Here is a 24,078-nt window from a genome sequence, read left to right on the forward strand (position 1 = left end):
TGGGCCGGATTGCAGACCTCTCGGACCCACAAGTATAATGGCCATAGATCCTCCACTTCCATCTCACATGTATGCATGGAGTGTAATGACTGCAGCCTGCACAAAAAGCATAGTGCTTGGATTCAATTGAGGTGAACTTTTAATTTGAAATCACAACATTTGCATATAGTTAATGTTGATCTTAAACTATTTTCACTTTTAAGAAAAGTATTATCCCAGTAATATTTTGTAACCACCACTAACTTAATTCAACCAATTTTTTTTTTAAAGAGATAATTTCAACATATGGCCGCTCCTAATAATTGTTTTTTATCATTAAACCAAGATATCAATTGGTTTTTCTGGTGTAGGTGGGAATTGAATCTCAAATCTCTTATTCGACAACAAAATACTTTACCAGTTGAGTTAACTGAAACCCAAATTTAAAATGAAGACTTGATGTGCCTCAAAGAGTTTACTAAAATTTAGATTAAAAAATGATTGACTTAAATTTTAGGTTAGTAATTTTAATTTTAAAAATAAAGGGACAAATGCATAATAAATCTTGGATTTCATTAATGTCCACCTCTTTAAATTTAAAATTATTATAATATAGACCCTCTACGAGTTTCTATGGATTAAAATTAATTAAAATCTACCTGCATAAGTTACATTTGAGACCTATTTGAGCAGTAAAAGAAACCTTCACATTAATACTAAGCAGTAGTGTATAAAACTTGGAAATGATTGTATATCATTTATCATGTTTATTTATTATGGCCTGTACACAGTACACATGATAAGTCTTTTTATAATCATTTTACCCTTTGATACCAAAAGAGCACCTATGGTGGATATGAAGAGATATTTGGTAATTGGTACCTAAATTGATCTTTAGAAGAGCCAAATCTCTCTCTCTCTCTCTCTCTCTCTCTTTCTCTCTCTCTCGAATTTTGCTTTTCTTTGATAGACTTATTTTGTTGTCTCCTTTTATAGAACTTGCCCCCAAAAAAAAAAAAAAAGTTATTGCTATCTGGCGGGAAAAGAAGTTAGGGAAAAGCCCAAACAAACACAGCTTCTAGCCACGACGCGTTTAGTTGCGAACTTATTAGTTATTAGTTAGCACATGAGGGTCAAATCCGTAATTTCTTACTCAGTAGCTTCTCACTTTTCGTCTTCAAGTAGTGAGCTGTGATCATTGCACTTTTCCAAACCGTTTTATCTCGTTTGCTCTCTCTCTCTCCCTCCATTTCCATCTTTTTTTCTTGGGAAAACAAAATCAGAGCAACCAAACAGTAACACTACACTTTGAGAAGTGTGAGAAATGAGAATAATAAGTTGCCATGGATATTCACTTCGTTTACTATCGTCGCTGTGCGTGGCTTCAATCTTCGTCGTTATGATTCTCTCAAGCCATTTCTGTGAGCTCATGAGAACGTTCTACGCTAATTCCAAGTCCACCGAGTACTCAGTTCCAATGCTTGAGTTACAGCAAAAGCTCACCACCACTCACGATCATGTCACACCTCTCCGTTCCGATTCTACCACTACTACTACTGCTTTCAACCTCAACCGAACCGTACCAGTACGTTACAATCTCTCTCTCTCTCTCTCTCTCTCTCTCACACACACACACACACATTGATTCTGTGTTTGAATTTGTTAAACCAAAAGGCCAAAACCGTTAAAATCGGTTTTGATCCTGATGTTATGTAAATTAATACAGAGAATAATTAGAAAGAAAGCGAAACTGAGCGGAGAGAAAGAGCTTGAACTAGGATTAGCGCGAGCACGAGCTTCGATTCGAAGAGCCACCGCAGCTTCAAAGCGCAACAGCTCTGCAAAGTCCCTCAACGCCACCGGTTTCGTCCCCTCCGATCGTGTTTATCGTAACCCCGCCGCTTTTTACCAGTAAGCCTTTCTTTCTTTTCTTTTTTCTTTTTTAATTTAATTTTCAAACATAGATTTTAAATAATATACTAGTATATAATGAAAAGGCAGAATTTAAAGCGTCGAAAGTTTTGAAAAACTGCTTTGCTTGTAAGTCACCGTTAATTTATTTTGATAGCTGGTTGGGTATGGGTTTTTATTAATTATGAGAGAATTTCTTGTGATAAACGCTAGCTAGCTAATTAAGGTGTGTGAAGTGCGCACTCACTCAATCAATTCCTTTCACCGTTTCACAGATCACAGTTATTAGTCAATCCACAAACAATACACATTCTCTCTGATCAGTCTCTGTCTCTGTCTCTAGTGTGTGGTCCGGGCGATCATAGCTATTGGAAAAGCGGGGCTTTGCTACTTATTGTAATGTAATGGATACTTCATGTATTTTGTGCCCACTCCTTTTCCTTTACTTTTTTTTATCCATGCTCCAAAGACAAATTAATATCCCACTTCTCTTACGGTTACTCTGTTGGTATTGGACCAATCATGCAAGCACGCCCCAAATAATTTTTTAACATAATTAATAAATAAATATAAAACGGTTAATTAATGAAATAAAATCTGAATCATTGGTATTGGAATTAATATAAAATATAGGGATGAGACATTATTTGAATTTAATTAAAATACAACAGTTGTAACCAAATCCTTAGTTTGCAAGTTTATCTGAAAGTTGTAGAAGCATTTGAATTGAAATTTTGATTTGCAACTGCATGTAGAGGGAAAGCTAGCTAGCATTGTTTTTAATTGTGTCTAAATCTAATTATGGCATTATTTTATTTTAATAGTATCTGATGCTTTCACACTTGTACGAGTTGATTAATATGCATAGATGGGCTGGAACCATCAAAGATATATGTGAAACTGAAATAAAAAATTGATCCATCTGTTCATTACCTGGCTAGCTAGTGTGCTAAATAAGATGAATTAAGTAAAGTACAATAGTCAATTGTGTAGTTTTTACTCAATTAGACTCATCTGATACTTTCTCACTTGAAAATTAAGTGCTCAACCTCACTTTGTTCGGGACCAACAAAGTTTTTGTCAATTAATTCCCTATAATAAAATTAAGTTTCAGCCCATAATTTCTCTCTGTAAAATTATTCAGTGCACTCGTATACGTCACTGCTCCACACATAAATCTGCACAAGAAATTCATATTTTATGCAAGAGCAAGGTATAATGCACCTTATGCACCGCATGATTTTCTTATTCTGTAAATGTTGTCTAACTCTTGATTATTAATACTCCAAGAGGTTTGAATATTTTGTTTATTGAAAAAATCATTTTAAACCATCACAATTCTTAACAGTTTTTTACTTGTCGTAGCCATTATTATCATTATCATAAAACCATTATTTATTATTATCATGCATGCAGTTGATTAACAAGTTTTAGACGCTGAACTATGATTTTTTTTCTTTGATAGGAATAGAACAGAACAGAACTATGATTTAATATACAATGACTATTCTTTCTCAAAAAAAAAAAATATATATATATATATATATACACACACAATGACTATTGATTACACTTTTTTTTTTTATGAGAGACTATTGATTACATTGATGTAACATATAATGATTAACCCTGAAACACAAGCTAGCTAGAAGGTTATTATATGACTTTCGGGTTTTTTCACAACCTTCAATTCTAGCTACTAGAGTAGTGTTGCAGTAATTCAGCAAAAAAAGAGAGTAGTGTCGCAGTAGCCAAATGCCAAATCACTCAAACGCCCATCATGCATGATCATCATGTAGAAAGTAGAAAGATACGTAGATTGACATGTTTACCCTTGATGAATTTCAAAAATGACAGGAGCTACATGGAGATGGAGAGAAGATTCAAAGTTCACGTGTACACAGAAGGCGAGCCACCGATAGCCCACGATGGACCATGCAAAGACATCTATAGCATGGAAGGGAGGTTCATCCATGAGATGGAGCAAGGAGCCGTGGCTAAGAGGTTCAAGACCAAGGATCCACAAAGGGCCCATGTTCACTTCATGCCCTTCAGCGTGACTTGGATGGTCAGATACCTTTACACACCTCTCTCTCACGACATAGCCCCATTAAGGTGGTTTGTCTCTGATTATGTCAGACTCGTTTCTACCAAGTACCCGTTTTGGAATAGAACCCGTGGTGCTGACCACTTCATGCTTGCTTGTCATGATTGGGTAAAGTTCCTTTCTACCTTGCCTTTCTCTCCTTTTCGTTTTCTTGGTCCTTCAATTTTGTCCCTAGGAATTAGGATTCTGCTGTTTCTGACACCACTAATAGTGTTTGCGGCTTTGTGTGAATGTCACTGTCTGTCCCTTATGTCTTCATGATTTTCACAAAGTGGAATGCCAAGCTTGGTCAACTTTTTAGATATATAGTTTGGCTTTTGTTAATGGTGTCTTTTTTGCTTTTTAAGGAAGCTTTAAATTAAAAGGATGCCATATTGAGTAAAAAATAGAAGAAAAAGAACTAATAAAAATAGGCTTTTAAAAGATGTCATAATGACTAAGAAATAGAAAGGAAAAAAAGAAAAAGACGAAACTACACTATTGATCCCTGAAGTTTACCTTGTGTGTGCAATTAGTCCCTCAAGTTTGAAACAAGCACAATTAGTCCTTTAAGTTTTTAAACTGAGTTATATTGGTCATTTTACTAACTGCTGTTAACAGTGTTACTTACGTGGTTAACGAAACAATAACTTGACTTTTTTTTTTTAAATGACATGGCATGTTTTTAATTAAAAATTAAAAAAAATAGTTTCCACATTAGATGAAATTGAAAATCATATTGATTGGCTCACATTTCTCATAAATTAATTAAATTTTTAAAATTACACTTTAATATTCAGGTAACACTAGTTTACACTATGCCATTACCATTCCATCACTCTCTCTCACTCTCTCATTCAGTTCTGGCTCACATTTCTGAAGAACAATATAGTGCGCATTGTGCACCCCCCCTCCCTTTTCTCTCATCTTCATTCCAATTCTCTCTAGCTATTTCCTCAGAGAATCCCAAACCCTAGATCTCAACCTCAACCTCAACCTCAAAACCTTCTTTATTTCTATGAGCTCGAGTGGTTATGGCGGCTCAGTCGGCTCGGCTTCTAGTTTATTTCTTGACCACGGCGTGGCTCGCAGTCGAGAACGAGTCTATTGCTCTGGCTTCGACGACGCTGTTGTTGAGGCTAATTCACTGCTTCTCAGACGAAGCAGCGAAGGCGCTCAAGTTTTCGCTGTCGGAGACAAACGACAATGTCGGAGTGTCACCGCTTCTCCTTTCTCTCTCGTTGTGGGTTTTTACAATAGGTAGAAAATAAATTTTTTAATTTGGTACCAGTGAATATTTTTTCTCACATGTAAATTAGTTTCTAATTTTTTAATTAAAAACATGCCACATCATTAAAAAAAATGTCAAGTCATTATTCCATTAGCCACGTAAGTAATACCGTTAACAGCAATTAGTAAAAAGACTAATACAACTCAATTTTAAAACTTAAGAGACTAATTGTGCTCGCTTCAAACTTGAGGAACCAATTGCGCACACAAAGTAAACTTCAAGGACCAATAGTATAGTTTCGCCAAAAAAAAAAACTAATAAAAATATAACTTTTAGTTGAAAGTTGCTTGACTTCATGCAAAAAAGTAAATAAAAACACCCACTAATAGGATCCTAAATTTAGTTACTATTCATTGTACTATTTCACAATTGAAACACATGGCTTGATTGAATTTAATTATCTTTAAGAAAGATAATTCTATTGTATTGGTTAATACAAGCATGTACAGTATTTGAATTCAAGTAGAAAGCTAAAATACTTCTTGGAAGATTATATCTTCTTGGTTTACAAAGAAATTAGATGAAGCAACTAACCATTTCCAAAAATTGCAGGGTCCCCATGCATCAAAGGGTAACCCTTTCCTCTACAACACATCCATCCGAGTCCTTTGCAATGCCAACACCTCCGAAGGTTTCAACCCCCAAAAAGACGTTAGCCTCCCAGAAATACACCTCTATGGTGGCAATGTATCCCCCAAACTACTCACTCCCCCACCAGACAATGCCTCACGTCCCTATCTTGCTTTCTTTGCCGGCGGAATCCACGGCCCGATCCGACCCATATTACTAAACCATTGGAAAAACCGTGACAATGTTCTGCGTGTCTATGAGTACCTGTCCAAAGACTTGGACTACGACTCCTTTATGCTTCAGTCTAAGTTCTGTCTATGCCCTAGTGGGCATGAAGTGGCCAGCCCAAGAATTGTGGAAGCCATTTATGCCGAATGTGTGCCTGTGATTTTGTCACAGAATTATGTGTTGCCCTTCAGTGATGTATTGAAGTGGGAGGAATTTTCGATTCAGGTTGATGTGTCGGATATCCCAAGACTGAAGAATGTGTTGAGGGCAGTTCCGGAAGAGAAGTATAGGAGGCTTAAGGAGGGATTAAGGGTTGTGAGGAGGCATTTTGTGTTGAACCAGCCACCTAAAAGATTTGATGTTTTTCATATGATTTTACACTCTGTATGGCTTAGGAGATTAAATGTAAAACTTGACTAGATTTTTTTTTTTTTTTTTTTTTGGTTCTTTTTTCTCTCCACCCTCTCTCTCTCAAACCCTGTGACTCGTGTAGCTGGAAAATGCCATAGTGGATACGTACTTCTAAATAAAATATTAATGAATGGGAAAGAAAAATGTCATTTTCTGGTGCTCATATGATGTATTGGTTAGGTTGTTGTTTAGGGTTTGGTATGTACTCTCCATTTAATTGTCCAAAATTAAATTTTATAAATCTGAACATTATTTTAAATTATAAAAATGTGATACTATATACGTTATTAGAAATTTTTTTTTTTTTTTTTAATCTTAACCGAAATATATATTCTTCGTGTCACTTGAAATCTAAAGAGACTTATGGGGTGTAAAACAGTAGACGAAATTTACCCCAGACACACACACCAAAAAAAAAACAGTAGACGAAGCCCAAGCCCGATCGGCTGAATTGGAAATAGTGCACAGACATGATCCTGTCAATTCTACCATGCCTCTATCTATTTTATCGAATCCCAAAAATAATGGACTTAAAAAAAATTAAAAATTAAAAATTAAAATTAAAATTGGGCTTCATAAGCCAGTTAAACCTAAAAATTGTGAGGCTCCTTCGGTAGTATTTGATTAATGGTTATAACTTATAACAAATAGAAGCTTTCTCGTGGCGGCACTGGCCCATTACTATTGTAAATTTGTATATTTCACCCTTATCGGCCATTCATCTGAGTACTTTCCAGTTTCTGTCATTCTGTGTGCTCTGTAGTTTCTCCTACTCTCTTGTCTAAAATATTGGATCTCTGTCAAATTCTCTCCTAAATAGAAAAATCCCAACACTATCAAATGTCTACATAACCCCTTTTGGAAAGCGCAATCAGCGGCACTCCACAAAATAGCCTCAGTCTTCCGTTGTTCCAATGTAACGATACAATGTACTGACCCTATTTTAGGATTCTTTTTTCTATTTTCCAAAATTTTATAATTCTCTTATAAAAAAGAGAGATATTATGTCCACAAAAAATCCTATGTGACAAATTATTACAGTTTTTATTAGTAGGTAGAGAGGTAATTTCAATGATAAGTTCAAATTAAAACCAATAACAACTAATATAATGCGCAGAAAAAATCACCTATCTCATTTTTTGCGTTCTAGCATATTTGACTTATAAATATTAGGGTACGTTTGGATTGAGCTTATTTTTGCTAAAACTAACTGAAAATATTGTAGCAAAATAATTTTTAAATGTGTGAATAGTATCGTGGGACCCATTTTTAATAAAAAAGTTGCTGAAAAGTGAAATTTGTGGGTCCGTGAACCGTGCACGGATACTGTTCATGGTTGACTTGGTCAAATAGTGCGGCTAAAAAATTAAAAAAAAAAAAAAAAAAAAAAAAAAAAAAAAAAAGTCAGAAAACGCACCGCAGGATTCAGCGAAAAACGCTAAATCCAAACGGGCACTTAATAAATTAAAAAACTTGAAAAAAAAAAAAATTAAAACCATAACTAAGGTTTGGGGTAGCTTGAATTTTGAACTATTTATAAAAAAAATAAAAACAGTATTTTTGTAGTTGAGCCTCGATCTGGGTTTTCTGCTCAAGCTGCAAATTACTTGTCTAGACAGATTTTTTCCAATTCCCCATAGTAGCTCTTGGTTGGTTAACTTATTTCACTGCTCTTCTACGAGGGCTTCCTTTGGACAGTCTCCATTAAGGGAGGCCAAGTAGCATTCTTTGGCATGATCACCTCGCACCTTTCCTACTCCTTGCTCAATCGGAATATGCATCAACAACTGGCAGGTGACTCTAAGATGATTGAGAGTAGGTCGTTCAATAATCACTAATGGCTACTCAATGACCAAGAAGTCCACCATTTTTGTGATCTGCCAAGGTAAGTCTTGATTGTGATCAAGAGAGTCACCATCTCTTAAGGATGAATTTTATTTCCTAGTGAAAACTACAAAGGATAAGGTTAGGGTTGCATCTTATCCTTATCGATACGTAACTTTCAAAAAGTTGGCCAACAAAGAATAACATTTAAGCTTCTAGTGTCACTAGGACCCGGCAAGTCTTGTATTTAGAGATTGGAAGTGACAACTAAAGCATCAATTTTAGGATGCACATACCTGTATGAATATGGGTACAATTATAACACGCAACATAAGTAATTTTTGAAAAATTATAATATAAAACGACAAGTACGACACTAGAATGACACAGACATGACAAGCATACGGCATCTTAAATAAAGTATCCATGCAGCCTAAGCATCATCATGTGGATGTTGCAATTCCAACGCATCAACTTCAAGTTCTCATCAAGACGCATCTTCAGTCTTCACTGGTTTGTGTTCAACCCCAGTCTGAATCTTGCTTTGACCGACCTTCTTGCCTTTGACCAACAAACTTCTAGATTTGTCCTTGCCTAATCAGAGCTTCCATATTCTCTTTTAGGTCAAAACAATCTTCGATGTTATGACCATGATCACTGTACAGTGGAAGCGATAATAGTTCTTTGATCTCTTATCCAGATGCGTTTTGAGTTTTCCCAACCATTTAAGTCTCTGGGTTTGTCCTTGATTTACATGAGAACTTGAACAAAAAGGTGTGTTGAAAGGAGTCTAGTTCAAGAATTAGCTATCAGGGGCCCCAAATTTCTCCCCTTCATGTGAAGGTTTTTCTGATGCTCTGGGGGCTTTTGATTTAGATTGAGATTCAGATCTTTGATCATCTCCTTTTTCCTTCCTCTTTTTTTCCTCCATTGCTACCAACCTCTCTAGAATTTAAAGGATCCTTCCCATTGATATATTTCTGAGCTTTGGTTACTAACTACATCATGCTGGATAATGTTCTGTTTTAGAGCAAGAAAAGGAACTTATTAGCTAGGTTGTGGCCCATAAATGCTACTAGAGTCTAGAACAACCTTCTCATATGCTTCGTCAACTTGTAGGAGTTCCTTATTGAAATTGGTCAAATAGCTAGGACTTCAAAGATTTTCCTTCTCTCTGTTTGATGTTCAAAAGGGAGGTAGACGATATGTTGTCCATGGCTTTGGTCACCTATGAATAATTGACAAACAACTTGTTGAAAGGAACAGAGCTAGAAATTTTGGTCAGGAAGGCCAATTTGTATTACTAATTTATTAGCCTATACAAAATTTCATACATATACACAAACACATGCATCTATATACACACACAGACTTTAATATCTTTCAACATAAAATCCTTAAAATTAAATGTTTCATAGAATTAAAGTAATCTTTCACCATCTTCTATAGTGAAATCCTTACAATTTTCATTTTCAATATAAATTACCAAATTGCCTACAATTGTGGGTAAAAAAATTTCAATTGAATTAATAAAGTATTCAAAGATATGAACGATTCAAAACTTTAAGAGATAGGAAAACACATTTTACCATAAAAAATGAATTTGAGAAACAATACATTCTCTATAACTACTAGACAAATTGGACAATTTTTTTAAAAACATTATTAGACCAACACAAATATTTGAGAGGGCCAAGTCCCATTTTTTGGGGCAAATTATTAAAATATTAATATTTCTATACAGTAAAAAGAAGTTTTGAAATTTTGGGGGGGGGGGGGGGGGGGGCGCCCTGCCTTGGGTTGGCTGAAAGAGCCTACCAAGCCTTTCGTAATCCTGCTGAACCAAATTCGGGTCCAGTCAAACCCTCTGAGGTGGTAGAAAAACCCAACACATATGGCTGGTCTAAATTTATATATATATCCAAAAGATGCAGTATATATAGCATTTATTATTGTTATGCTCTCACCTCATCATCTATGTCATTACCACATTATTATTTTTTCGTATTTATTTTTTACCTTTAATTTTTTTTGACAATATTAAATATATAAATACATTAATTTTACAAATTTATCTTAAGCAGTTTTAACTTTACATATTCATCTACTTTAATTTAATGTTATAACTAAGTATTGTCTATATATACATATTCCTCTTATACGGTTTTAACTTTACGTATAACTTTGCCCATTTATTTTCTTTTATTTTTGTTCTTCTTATTCTCATCCTCTTACTATAAATTTGTCAGTCTCTCCCATTTTATACATATTTTATTTTCCTACACAACAAGGTTATCTCTCTCTCTCTCTCTCTCAAATTTTTTTTTTTTTCATTTTTTGTTGGATTTTTTATGAAGTTTGTACTCTCATTGTCTTATTATTGACTAACCTATATGTGTTCCTTGATGCAAGTATTTGTTTTTCATATTATTTACAACACTAAACACTTTTAATGTTGTTGACCAGATTTGGGGAAAAATCATATTATAATATGTTCATATTTTGTATTGTTGTCAGGTTTTAGTTTATTTGGAAAACATCAAGATAATCTAGACAATATGATAAAGAACAATCAGTACAGTTGAAGAAGATGGTCTTTGTGCAGTTTCCTTTCACTGTTTGTAAATATTTTGTTTAAAAAATTAGTACCAAATTGTTGTGTCTTTATTATATGATGTATTTAATTAGGTGCTTGAGTAATTGTTGATGGTGAACTAAAAAACGGACCATCTCCAGTTCGTCCATATAGTCGTCCAAGACCAGAAGGGTCGTCCAAGACCCAGAAGGTCGTTCGGGTCATCCAAGACCCGGAAGGTCATCCAAGACCAGAAGGGTCGTCCAAGACCAGAATGGTCGTCCAAGACCATAAGGGTCGTCCATGACCAGAAAGGTCATCCAAGACCAGAGAGGTCGTCCATGACCAGAGAGGTCGTCCAAGACCAAAAGGGTCGTCCAAGACCAAAAAGGTCGTCCAAGACCAGAAAGGTCGTCCATGACCAGAGAGGTCGTCCAAGACCAGAAGGGTCGTCCATGACCAGAAAGGTCGTCCATGACCAGAGAGGTCGTCCAAGACCAGAAGGGTCGTCCATGACCAGAAGGGTCGTCCAAGACCATAAGGGTCGTCTAGCTCACGAAGTGACCTAGACGATCTCCCAACACTTAGGAAAAATTCCGAAGATGGATTTGTCTACACCAGCTTGTAATTCAGACCACACGTTACTATTTTATCTTCTTCATCGCTATGGCAGTTATAGAAGATAAGACTTCTTATTCTAACTGCTATAGCGGTTGTGGGAGTTGAGTCTGAATCTTCGGACTCTCCATGAATATTGGGGCGGTTACTAAACAAGTAACCGCTATAAGGCCTACTATATAAAGACTCATCCATGCAAAATAAGAGGGAGTTTTTTCACTATTACATAAAAGTTGGGAATTCCTGAGTTTCCAAAACACAAAGACTAACTTAAGCATCGGAGGGTTCTTGGCCGGTTCACCCCGGTCACCTTTGATCTTGTGTTTCTTTCTTTTCAGGCCTTCCAAGCAACCATTAGCCCATTGAAGCCCGGAGCATTCAGCCTACTGATTTTCTGTGCATCATCAGTTGGCGCCGTCTATGGGAAAGTTAAATTTGTATTTTGCAATTTATCTTTCTTAGACAAAAGGCTGTATGGTCCGGACAAGGTTAATGGCCACTAGTCCAGACCACCAGGAGAGTGGGAACGCTTCCAGCCACCCCAATGCTCACCAGTTAGCACCTATCATGCAACCGCCTTCCGTCCCACAAATACAGTCCATGGCAGCCGCCATGGCGTCAAAATCAAGAACTGACCCGGGAGATCAACCAAACGAGGCAACGTCATGAATGGTGCGCAGGAGGGCAAGCTTAGAGTCAAGAAGTTAGAGAAGGAGAAAATATTATTCCCCTTTCATAGCTTCCATCAATAGTTATACCTTGCCTTCCAAGTTCAAGATGCCTTCCTTGGATTCGTATGATGGAACACGTGACTCGTGTAATCACATTGCAACCTTCAAGACCACAATGCACCTTCAAGGAGTTCCAAATGAGATAATGTGTAGGGCCTTCCCAACCACCCTTAAGGGGCCAGCATGAGTGTGGATCAGTAAAATACCTCCGGATACTGTTGGTTCTTTCGAGGAGTTAAATAAGTTATTCGTCAACAACTTTATTGGAGGACAAAGGCATAAACGCTTCTAGTCCAGTCTATTGACTACAGAACAAGGAGAAAATGAGAGCTTGTAGTCCTTCATCACTCGCTTCAACAGGGAAGCCCTGATGGTAGACGAGATGGATGACACGTTGCTGTTGGTAGCCTTCCACAATGGAGTTAGTTCGAATGTATTCATCCATAAGCTTTATGATCAGGAACCACAAACCATGGCTGAACTCGTCCATTCAGCCCAAAACTTCATGAATGCAAAGGGTGCAATCATTGCCAAGAAAAGGAAGAAAGCAGAGCGAATGGAAGCTGATCTCCCATGCCATCCTGACCAAGGCCCTCGTCCAAAGAAGGCCCGGATGGGAGAGAAGAAAAACAACAGGAAGGCAGGTTTGTTTTCAAGAAGGAGTCAGCACTACACGCTCTTGAATGTTCCACTTGATCAAGTGCTTATGCAAATCAAGGATTACCCATCCTTGAAGTGGCTAGAGAAGATGAAGGGAGATCCTAATAAGTACAATAAGAACAAGTATTGCCGCTTCCACAGGGACCACGGGCATGACACGGACGAGTGCTATGTCTTAAAGTAGCAAATAGAGAATCTTATCAGGCATGGAAAGTTGAGGAATTTTCTTGGACGAGATCATAAAGACGAGAAGTTGAAAGGAAAGGTAAAGAACCATCATGGCCCTCACTTGGAGAAATAAGAGTTATTGTAGGAGGAACTTCAACATGGCAATCTTCCAAGTCAAGAAAGACATACCTGAAGGTGGTGCAGAATGTCCAACTCTCTGGACGACCACCAAGGACGAGGGGGGCAGACGAGGAGAATGAAGAGCAACTTTGTCTTAACCTCGATCTAATAGACGAGGTAAGGATGGATGTAGAGCAGAGGAAAGCAAGATATAAAAATCTTATGGCTAGACAATATGATGCAATGGTGAAACCTAGGTGTTTCAACATTGAGGACCTCGTCCTTAAAAGGGTCTCTTTGGCAACCAGAAACCCGGCTCATGGAAAACTAGGGCCTAACTGGGAAGGACCCTACAGGGTTGTCAATTGCAAAAGACAAGGATCATACTACTTGGAAGCCCTAGACGGACAGAAGCTAGAGCACCCTTGGAATGTTGAACATCGAAGAAGATAGTATCAGTGAACGAAGTTGGAGTTATGTGTTACTTCCCTCATTTTTATTTATGTTTATTGCTAGTACTACATGTTTTTAATATTTTAATTCCCTAAAAAGTGCATTAATTTCCAACTTCTACGCTGTCTATGGACGAAATTGTGATGGACGAAGTCATGGACTTAGTCTATTTGTACATAAGTATTTTTAATTCCCTAAAGGCACTAGCTTCTAAGCATGTGCCATGCTTGTGGACGATGTTTATATTGTGTATATACAGTTTGGATTCCCAATGTATACAATGTTGTGTGAATTCCTAATTTTCATGTTGTTTTCATTCAAACTAATTCACAAGAAGGCTAAAAGCCCAAGACGAGTAAAATCTCTAGACACAGGGATGTAACGTCTATAAGCTTTCCTTAAAATAAGGATAAAGCAAAGAAAAATAAACCTAAGGTATATTCGTCTAATCAATGGACGAGGTAAAACCTAAGGTATATTTGTCTAACCAATGGACGAGGAAAAATATTCACATAAAAATATTCAAAATCCATGGATGAATTTGACCAGCCAAACAGTCCAATCTTTGGACGAGTAAATGCTGGCAACATCTTCCCCAAAGACGAGTAAAGGACCGTCCAGCCTATGGATGAGGGATAATGCAAGCTATAAGTCAAATCTATGGATGAATAAAGCTAGCAAAAGAAATACCATTCATAGACAAGTTATACTTGTAAAATTTAAAGAATGGTAAAAGTGTTGAACATAAAAAATTATTCTAACATGGACGAGCTAAATGCCTTCATGAGTGGACGGAACACACTTAAAAACCATAAAAAACGACATGGACGATGTAAACAAAGGAAATTCGTTCATATAGTTAAGACGAGATAAAATGTCTTATAAGTGGATGGACCACACTTAAAACCATAGAAATAACATGGACGATGTAAACAAGGGAAAATCCGTTCATACATAAAGCATATAACATATTCAACACCAAATGAAGAATGAAAATGGAAGTAAATATTCATTCATAAAACATAAAAAGGGTAGACGACCATCATCCAAAAACCCTTAAATTGTACATGCCAATGAAGGCAGTTGTATCTGTTATCATACATCCATACATTTGGACGAGAAGATTGTAATTAGATAAAACTTAAAATAAGCCCCCCCCAAAAAAAAAAAAGGGCACCATGAACAATATATAAAAACAAAGTTAAATTGAAGATTACTTTGATAAACCACTGAGAGCATCCCCAGACTTTGGATCATCCTTGGAAGGCTCAGTAGAGGCATCGTCCATTATATTTACATCCTCAGAGCTCGTCTAAAGCAAAGAACTCTCAGTAGAAATTGGAACCTTGAAGACATTAAAATCCATCTTAGGATAGGCTTCCTTAGCATCGAAGTGAAAGTCCTCGTAGCCAGCAGCATATTGCTCGTCCAGACGCCTAGTGAACTCGTCAGACATTTTGAAGGCTTCGATTGCTTCGTCCATTGCTTTCTCTAAGGACGAGGATAACTCGGCATTTTCCTTTAAGGTGACCAACACGAGTCTCCTTAAGCTCCTCAACTTGATTCCCCTGCTCCGTCTCTACTTCTAGAAGACAAGTAAGCTCCTCGCCAAGCCTGATCCTCTCCCTTTTTCAGACGAAGCTCGTCCTCCAACTCGTTCTTTTTTGCCAGAACCTTAACATCGTCACTCAACTCCCTAGCCTACTAGGACGTAGCATAAAACTTTTCCATTGCCTGACATAGGAATGGACGAGGAAGAGTTAAAAATTCTCTTTAAAAAAAAAAAAAAAATCAACAAAGAAAATGCATGGCCTTCGTCCAACACCAAGATAGGAGGAGCCTAAACAAGAGTTGAAGGATGAGTCTTGCGAGGAGGTCTACCAACAAAAGGATGAAGAGCTTCAGTTTGGATGGCTGAAGGAGGAACTTCAGAAGAGACCAAGTTCACAGCCAGTCCCTCCAGGTATGCCATCACATCTTTGGATTTGGGGGCCTTGTACGAGGGGGTCATAGAAGGGGGCTTGTTAGTTCTAACCTTCTTCAGATGTCGACGACTAGTAAGGTTTCTAAGGTCCACATCAATGGAGATACCCTTCCTCTTCCAAGCATGAGGTTGGATGGTGGGGCTCTAGACGACCAAAGGAACTAGTTTGTCCTAAAGAACTTGGACTTCCTCCTCCTCAATCCCACTGGCAACATTCTTACCCTTGTTCTCCTTCATGGTGACTAGTCCTATATTGGAGAAAGCATGAAGAATTGGACGACTAAAAAAATAAAAATAAAAAATTTTGAAAGACGACTCTTACTTCGATGAGTGGTCTCCTCGTGAATGATATTCTCCTTAGTGGGCTCAAGACGACGAAGCGTTGCCAAATTATGGAAGGACCTATCAAGATAACTGCGAGCTTTTTCTATAGTCGTCTAAGTGTGGACGAGTAACAACTGCATGGACGAGAAGAATTGTTAGATGAGGGAAAGAGCAAATGAAAAGATGAAGTAACTTCAAAGAAAACATACCCTCAGGACGAAGACGACCTAAAGCACTGGTAAAAGGAGGGAACAGAGTTCTATTTACATCAATTGGGTCTCCAGCCCAATTTCCAAAGACGAAGAAAAATTTCGTCTTCCGTAACCTATTAGAAGAACTACGACCCCTAATCAACTATAGATGACATTCTCCTACTCGTCTTGAGAAGGAGTCTTGGATGATTTAGCCCTCTTTGACGAGCTAGCTCTAGAACTGGAAGTTACCCTCCGCCTCATCTCTTCCTGGAAGACCTCCAAAGGAACTCCAAGAGCCCCAGACGAATAATGCTCGTCTTGGGAACTAAAGCTACTACTACTACTCTTGGTGCTACCGCTACTTCCATTGGACTCATCCTGATACTCGTCTATCGCTCTCACAGTACTACCACTAGATGAAGACATGATAGGAAAAATACAGAATTTTCTAAGGCAAACCTAAGGACGAAGAAAAAGAAGAAGTACCTGACGAAAGCCTAAGGACAAGGATGACTAAACAAGGCTCCTGGACGAGATGGCAGAGGAAAATATCAGAAAAATGAGAGGGCAAGAGAGAGATTGTACCAATTTATAAGCACCAAGTCAATGGGTTGATGTGGACCAATCAGAAGCTGACATGTGGCAATCTCCTCAGTAAACGAATCGACATAATACGTTGACCAATGAGATCATAACATGTAGCACAATCTGAGGTGTCAAAAATCGACAACAACAATGACACCACGTGGCATGCCAATTGACTAATGAAACATCGACACATGCCAAAAATGAACAATGAACAAGAATTTTTCTACAGTGACTTAGACAACTCATGGACAAAACTGATGGTGAACTAAAAAACGGACCATCTCCAGTTCGTCCATATAGTCGTCCAAGACCAGAAGGGTCGTCCAAGACCCAGAAGGTCGTTCGGGTCATCCAAGACCCGGAAGGTCATCCAAGACTAGAAGGGTCGTCCAAGACCAGAATGGTCGTCCAAGACCATAAGGGTCGTCCGTGACCAGAAAGGTCGTCCAAGACCAGAGAGGTCGTCCATGACCAGAGAGGTCGTCCAAGACCAAAAGGGTCATCCAAGACCAAAAAGGTCGTCCAAGACCAGAAAGGTCGTCCATGACCAGAGAGGTCGTCCAAGACCAGAAGGGTCGTCCATGACCAGAAAGGTCGTCCAAGACCAGAAAGGTCGTCCATGACCAGAGAGGTCGTCCAAGACCAGAAGGGTCGTCCATGACCAGAAGGGTCGTCCATGACCAGAAGGGTCGTCCAGGACCGGAAAGGTCATCCAAGACCATAAGGGTCGTCTAGCTCACGAAGTGACCTAGACGATCTCCCAACACTTAGGAAAAATTCCGAAGATGGATTTGTCTACACCAGCTTGTAATTCAGACCACACGTTACTATTTTATCTTCTTCATCGCTATGGCAGTTATAGAAGATAAGACTTCTTATTCTAACTGCTATAGCGGTTGTGGGAGTTGAGTCTGAATCTTCGGACTCTCCATGAATATTGGGGCGGTTACTAAACAAGTAACCGCTATAAGGCCTACTATATAAAGACTCATCCATGCAAAATAAGAGGGAGTTTTTTCACTATTACATAAAAGTTGGGAATTCCTGAGTTTCCAAAACACAAAGACTAACTTAAGCATTGGAGGGTTCTTGGCCGGTTCACCCCGGTCACCTTTGATCTTGTGTTTCTTTCTTTTCAGGCCTTCCAAGCAACCATTAGCCCATTGAAGCCCGAAGCATTCAGCCTACTGATTTTCTGTGCATCATCAGTTGTTTTTAAGCATTTACAAATATTTTGTATTGCTCAACTTCCTAATCTCATTAGTGTATTCTTTGAGATTTTTAAGAAAATAAATTCAATTTTGAGTTTAAAATTATTTATTTATCTATTCATTTTTCACATGTTGGATTAGATGTTAGATTAGATTACGACAATATTAAGACAATACTTATTTTTTCAAAAATTTCTCTACTCTTTTCCCCTTTTGTACTCTTGGTTTTTTTTTTTTTTTTAATTATGAAAAATGAGTTACAATCATTATGTATAAAGCAATAACCAACACTTTTTTTCCTGGGAATAGTGACATATTTCTGTAGCATTACTTCAAAACCTTATAAAAAATTTTGAATTTGATTATGGGTCTGTTTGGATAGAATTTATTTTGCTGAAACTGAGAACTGAAAACTGAAAACACTGTAGCAAAATAATTTTTAAATGTGTGAATAGTACCGTGGGACCCATTTTTAATGAAAAAGTTGCTAAAAAGTGAAATTTGTGGGTCCATGAACAGTGCACGGATGCACTGTTTACCATGGAAAAGTCAACATTTGCAGTTACTATTCATGAAATAGTATATGAACAGTAACCGCATTCCCTAAAACGCGTGAAAAAAAAAAAAAAAAAAACACTAAACGTGCAAACTAGCAAACGCAACGCGTTATCCAAACATCACCTATGTCTTGGATATTTGGCTTGATCACATTATGTTTGAAATATTTTACATATTTGGGAGAATGAGTTTGACTTTGATATGAGTTTTATTTTTTCCTTTATTTTTTATTTTAATTGTAGTTTGATTGAATTTTAATAATTTTTTTGATATATTTCTCGGTGTTTTTTTATTGTACAGTAGAAAAAATTAGGTTTGAAAAAGTTTGTTTAAAACTGAAAAAATAATTTCCAAATTTTATATACTTTTTAATGATACACAAAATGTTATAAATAATTTTTATTAAAAAATTAATATATTTTTTCTATCTTTTGAATTCCAGAGAAAAATTGCACTATTTTCATTTTGGAATAAAAAAATTATATATATTACATTTGTAATTGTCTTTATAAAAAATGAAAATATGATTATGAAATACATTATTATTTATTAAATTAGTCCAAACTGCAAAAAAATAAATTTAATGAAACCATCCTAATAATATTATCATGCACAACACATGGAATCTGCAACTAGTTTTTTTAATGCATAAATCAGTATCACCTTTAGAATACATGTGTTTTATGTGTAATCATTCATTGTTGCCATAAATGGAGGATTATATATATATATATATATATATATATATATAGTTAGCTGTAATTTTTCTGATCTTCTTGGCTCAAGTTCAACATTATTTGCAAGATTAGCTTTGGTGTAGAGAATATGGGCGTCATCTGAGGAGATCACAAATATGTCGATGCTCGTAACTGTAGTGATAGACTGTACGTGGTTTTCGGAGTTATCGCCTATTGGTGATGAGATCTAGCGGCTGCTTTACAGGTAAGCCAAGGCGTTAAAAAATAAAATTTACATACATGGTTATTTTAAAAACTAATATGATTTGTATACCCTAAAAATATATTGTGGGGCCCAATAATTCACGGACCAAGCCCATTTGTCCTTAGAAAGTTCAAAGGCCCGAGCCGAGGAGAACTAAAGCCCAAGCTCTACAATGCAGAGCACCAAACATTTTTGTGGTGCTGCCGAGGACAACTCAGTCCTCGGCAGATCTAAAACCTCACCAAAAGAAAAAGGATAAAACTGGTATAGGGCCAAGCTTAAAAGAGAATCAAAGAATATCCGGGAAAGCTGCTCTCACTGCCATTCAATGAGTTGCCCCTGACAGAGCCGTACTCTTTAGCTTTATCGAACCATCCCCAACAATTCCGGGATTGGACTGATGGGACAAATGTCAGTTTTTGTAAAGATTGACCCTACACGTGGACGAAGGACAGCGAATGCAAGCTAGTATAAAAGAAGAAAGTAAGTAAATCTGGAGGGGAGTCCCATCCCACCTCCGAAAAAGAAAGACGACATAGGGGAGAACCTCTCAACAACACCGGACCTAACTGAAGAAAGTCCGTCGTTGGGTAACCGGGATAAAGCCTCAATGGTCCTCGGATCAACTCCGAGGAATCCCATCCCATAGGATGCGACGCCTTAGGGCTTAAATGTTCAAGCCCAACTCCTTTTTTCTACAATAAACTCCTCTAAAAACCATGACCGGGCATCGCCCCTTGACCAGCGGCTAGCTTTTCAAGCCCACTCTCTACAAATCATATTGTGAGGGATCTTTCGTGTGTGAGCCCAAAAATGTTAATGGGCCGCAAAGGAATCGTGTCCCTACAATTGGCGCCGTCTGTGGGAAAGCTTGCGCGCTGGCGCAGGTGGCGGTGGAATCAACTCACGCGCCAAGCAGAAATTTCTGGGATCTTCTCCGTCTCCGGCGACATATAGTTGTTGCTCCGACGTAAGCTTCTGCTAGGGGCTACGCCTCGCAGTGCTAAGGGCGCGGGCGTCTCTAGGGGCTTCCAGCCTCAGGCCAACTTTCCCCGCCCTGGCGTAGGGGCTCGTGGTCGAAAAACAAAACAAGTACATAAAAAGATCGTAAGTTTTGGACAGAACCAAGGCCTTGCATGGTCCTCGGACTCAAGCCTATAGGGAAGCCAAGTACATAAAAAAAAAATCTTCCAAGTTTTGGACAGAACCAGGGCATTGCATGGTCCTCGGACTCAAGCCTATAGGGAAACCAACTACTTGGATGAGGAAAACTGGGTTTTGGACAGAACCAGGGCATTGCATGGTCCTCGGACTCAAGCCTATGGGGAAACCAACTACTTGGATGAGGAAAACTAGGTTTTGGACAGAACCAGGGCATTGCATGGTCCTCGGACTCGAGCCTATGGGGAAACCAACTACCTGGATGAGGAAAACTAGGTTTTGGACAGAACCAGGGCATTGCATGGTCCTCGGACTCAAGCCTATGGGGAAACCAACTACTGGATGAGGAAAACTAGGTTTTGGACAGAACCAGGGCATTGCATGGTCCTCGGACTCGAGCCTATGGGGAAACCAACTACCTGGATGAGGAAAACTGGGTTTTGGACAGAACCAGGGCATTGCATGGTCCTCGGACTCAGCCTATGGGGAAACCAACTACTTGGATGAGGAAAACTGGGTTTTGGACAGAACCAGGGCATTGCATGGTCCTCGGACTCAGCCTATGGGGAAACCAACTACCTGGATGAGGAAAACTAGGTTTTGGACAGAATCAGGGCATTGCATGGTCCTCGGACTCGAGCCTATGGGGAAACCAACTACCTGGATGAGGAAAACTGGGTTTTGGACAGAACCAGGGCATTGCATGGTCCTCGGACTCGAGCCTATGGGGAAACCAACTACCTGGATGAGGAAAACTGGGTTTTGGACAGAATCAGGGCATTGCATGGTCCTCGGACTCGAGCCTATGGGGAAACCACTACCTGGACGAGGAAACTGGGTTTTGGACAGAATCAGGGCATTGCATGGTCCTCGGACTCAAGCCTATGGGGAAACCAACTACCTGGATGAGGAAAACTGGGTTTTGGACAGAACCAGGGCATTGCATGGTCCTCGGACTCGAGCCTATGGGGAAACCAACTACCTGGATGAGGAAAACTGGGTTTTTGACAGAACCAGGGCACTGCATGGTCCTCGGACTCGAGCCTATGGGGAAACCAACTACTTGGATGAGGAAAACTGGGTTTTGGACAGAACCAGGGCACTGCATGGTCCTCGGACTCGAGCCTATGGGGAAACCAACTACTTGGATGAGGAAAACTAGGTTTTGGACAGAACCAGGGCACTGCATGGTCCTCGGACTCAAGCCTATGGGGAAACCAACTACTTGGATTAGGAAAACTAGGTTTTGGACAGAACCAGGGCATTGCATGGTCCTCGGACTCAAGCCTATGGGGAACCAAGGCATTGCATGGTCCACAGACTCAAGCCTATGGGGAAACCAACTACCTGGATGAGGAACCAACTATCTAAAAAAAAAATTAAAAAAAATAAAAAAAAAAAAACTATGGCACATAAATCTCGAAATCCGTCCAAAGAGAACTCCGCGTTAACAGATGGGTTAATACCTTGATTGCGCGGATTCCTCGGTCTACCCTCAGATCCCCAGTATCAAAGGGGTTGATGCGACACGGCGCAACATATTACCCAAAAGCGCAACCAAAGTCCTTCGCTACTCAACTACCGTCTCGGACGAATTGTTTAAAGTTTATCGTTCTCGGGAATTGGTCTAGCGTGCATCGCGTAGCACTCAACAGCTATCTCGGTTAGTTCCATGAATTTAATCTATTGAGGATTACCATTATTATACTTGACAATATTTGCGAGTTTAAACTAAAGGATTTGTGTTAAAGTATTCTTCTGCCCAGAATATTGTTAAGGCAGGCTCAGATTTAATATTCAGGCCCAAAGTGGTTGTTGCAAAAAAGTATGTATAAAGAAATAAACACATCTTTTATTAAGACAAAAGAACAGTACAGTGTACAATAAAAGCTGAAACAAGCTTACATTAGAGTTAACTGCATAAGCAAAAGAAAAGCACAAAAGAGTGAAGATGATGCCGAGGAGATATCTCAGAGGAGAGGTTGGCTACTGTTCCAAAATGTCATCTGAGGAAACTATTCCTCGACGCTTCTACATGCCCATAACTCAGGCAGCCAAAGAACCTGACCTCAGGCTAACACCATCTACAGAAAAGATGCAGGGAGCCGGAAGCTGGGAAGCCCCCGCAGAAATTTGCCTGCTACAAAGCAAACGGCGCTGATGGTGGAAATTCCTTCTTCGGACATACCAAAAATCTGGCATGACCAGAACTTGTTTCGGATTTTGACTAAAAGAGGGAGAAACATCCTTTCCCCTCTCTCGAACTGAAATATTCTCTTGAGTCTACGCCTCCTTGGCCCGTACCTCACTATCTGGAGTCTCAGGAAGACACGGCGCTTTTGTGGCGGAGAGAGCTCCTTTGCCCCAATCCTCGCCTCAAACATGATGTACTAGGAGAGGAGACTGAAGAATTTGTGCGAAGGCAAAGCAACTCTCTCTCCTATTTATTTAAAAGATGAGGTGATGGCATTTAATTCACGCAGCGTCCCAAGGAACGCTACAGACAAAATGTCTCCGGCTCGATTTCCAATGCCGTCTGCAACCCTGAGATTAAAGGAGCCTCGTGAAGGCGCACCTCGAACACTGGGACGCCAAAAAGTACCGCGTGACCAAAGACTACGGAAATGCCTCTAAAATCTGTGGGCCTAATAAATTCGCGGCCCAGGCCCGTTCTGCATGGAAGCCCACGGACTATGGCCCACACCAAGGAATAACCTTTGCCGAGGACAACTTCCTGCTCGGCAGCTTATGAGACACCTGAGGAAAGAGCATAAAGTTTTGGACAGAACCAAGGCCTTGTATGGTCCTCGGACTCAAGCCTATGGGGAAACCAAGTACAAAAATTATTAGTATTACAAGTTCTGGACAGAACCAAGGCCTTGTACGGTCCTCGGACTCAAGCCTATGGGGAAACCAAGTACAAAAATTTTAATTATTACAAGTTCTGGACAGAACCAAGGCCTTGTATGGTCCTCGGACTCAAGCCTATGGGGAAACCAAGTACAAAAATTTTAATTACTACAAGTTCTGGACAGAACCAAGGCCTTGTATGGTCCTCGGACTCAAGCCTATGGGGAAACCAAGTACAAAAATTTTAATTTTTACAAGCTCTAGACGGAACCAAGGCCTTGTATGGTCCTCGGACTCAAGCCTATGGGGAAACCAAGTACAAAAATTTTAATTATTACAAGTTCTGGACAGAACCAAGGCCTTGTATGGTCCTCGGACTCAAGCCTATGGGGAAACCAAGTACAAAAATTTTAATTATTACAAGTTCTGGACAGAACCAAGGCCTTGTATGGTCACTCAAGCCTGGGGAAACAAGTACAAAAATTTTAATTTTTACAAGCTCTGGACGGAACCAAGGCCTTGTATGGTCCTCGGACTCAAGCCTATGGGGAAACCAAGTACAAAAATTTTAATTATTACAAGTTCTGGGCAGAAACCAGGGCGTTGTACTTTCCTCGGACCCAAGCCTACGGGGAAACCAA

The 24,078-nt window shown here is 39.0% G+C and overlaps 1 protein-coding gene across 1 annotated transcript; it reads left to right on the forward strand.

The window, feature by feature from the left end:
* The first annotated feature begins 1,253 nt into the window (after positions 1-1,253).
* LOC115978370 (probable glycosyltransferase At5g25310) lies at positions 1,254-6,485 on the forward strand. The gene is made up of 4 exons (XM_031100390.1): positions 1,254-1,564; positions 1,706-1,890; positions 3,748-4,105; positions 5,820-6,485. Exons 1-4 carry the CDS (start codon positions 1,304-1,306, stop codon positions 6,483-6,485), a joined length of 1,470 nt encoding a protein of 489 aa, XP_030956250.1. The 5' UTR covers positions 1,254-1,303.
* The last annotated feature ends 17,593 nt before the right edge of the window (positions 6,486-24,078 follow it).

This window comes from Quercus lobata, chromosome 2, assembly GCF_001633185.2.
Source record: "Quercus lobata isolate SW786 chromosome 2, ValleyOak3.0 Primary Assembly, whole genome shotgun sequence".
Lineage (NCBI taxonomy): Eukaryota > Viridiplantae > Streptophyta > Magnoliopsida > Fagales > Fagaceae > Quercus > Quercus lobata.

Bases quoted from the DNA above. Each gene is read 5' to 3' on its own strand.
- LOC115978370 (XM_031100390.1), top strand. From the start codon at position 1,304: ATGAGAATAATAAGTTGCCATGGATATTCACTTCGTTTACTATCGTCG. The intron at 1,565-1,705 runs GTACGTTACAAT...AAATTAATACAG, and splicing joins ACCTCAACCGAACCGTACCA to AGAATAATTAGAAAGAAAGC. The intron at 4,106-5,819 runs GTAAAGTTCCTT...CAAAAATTGCAG, and splicing joins TGCTTGCTTGTCATGATTGG to GGTCCCCATGCATCAAAGGG.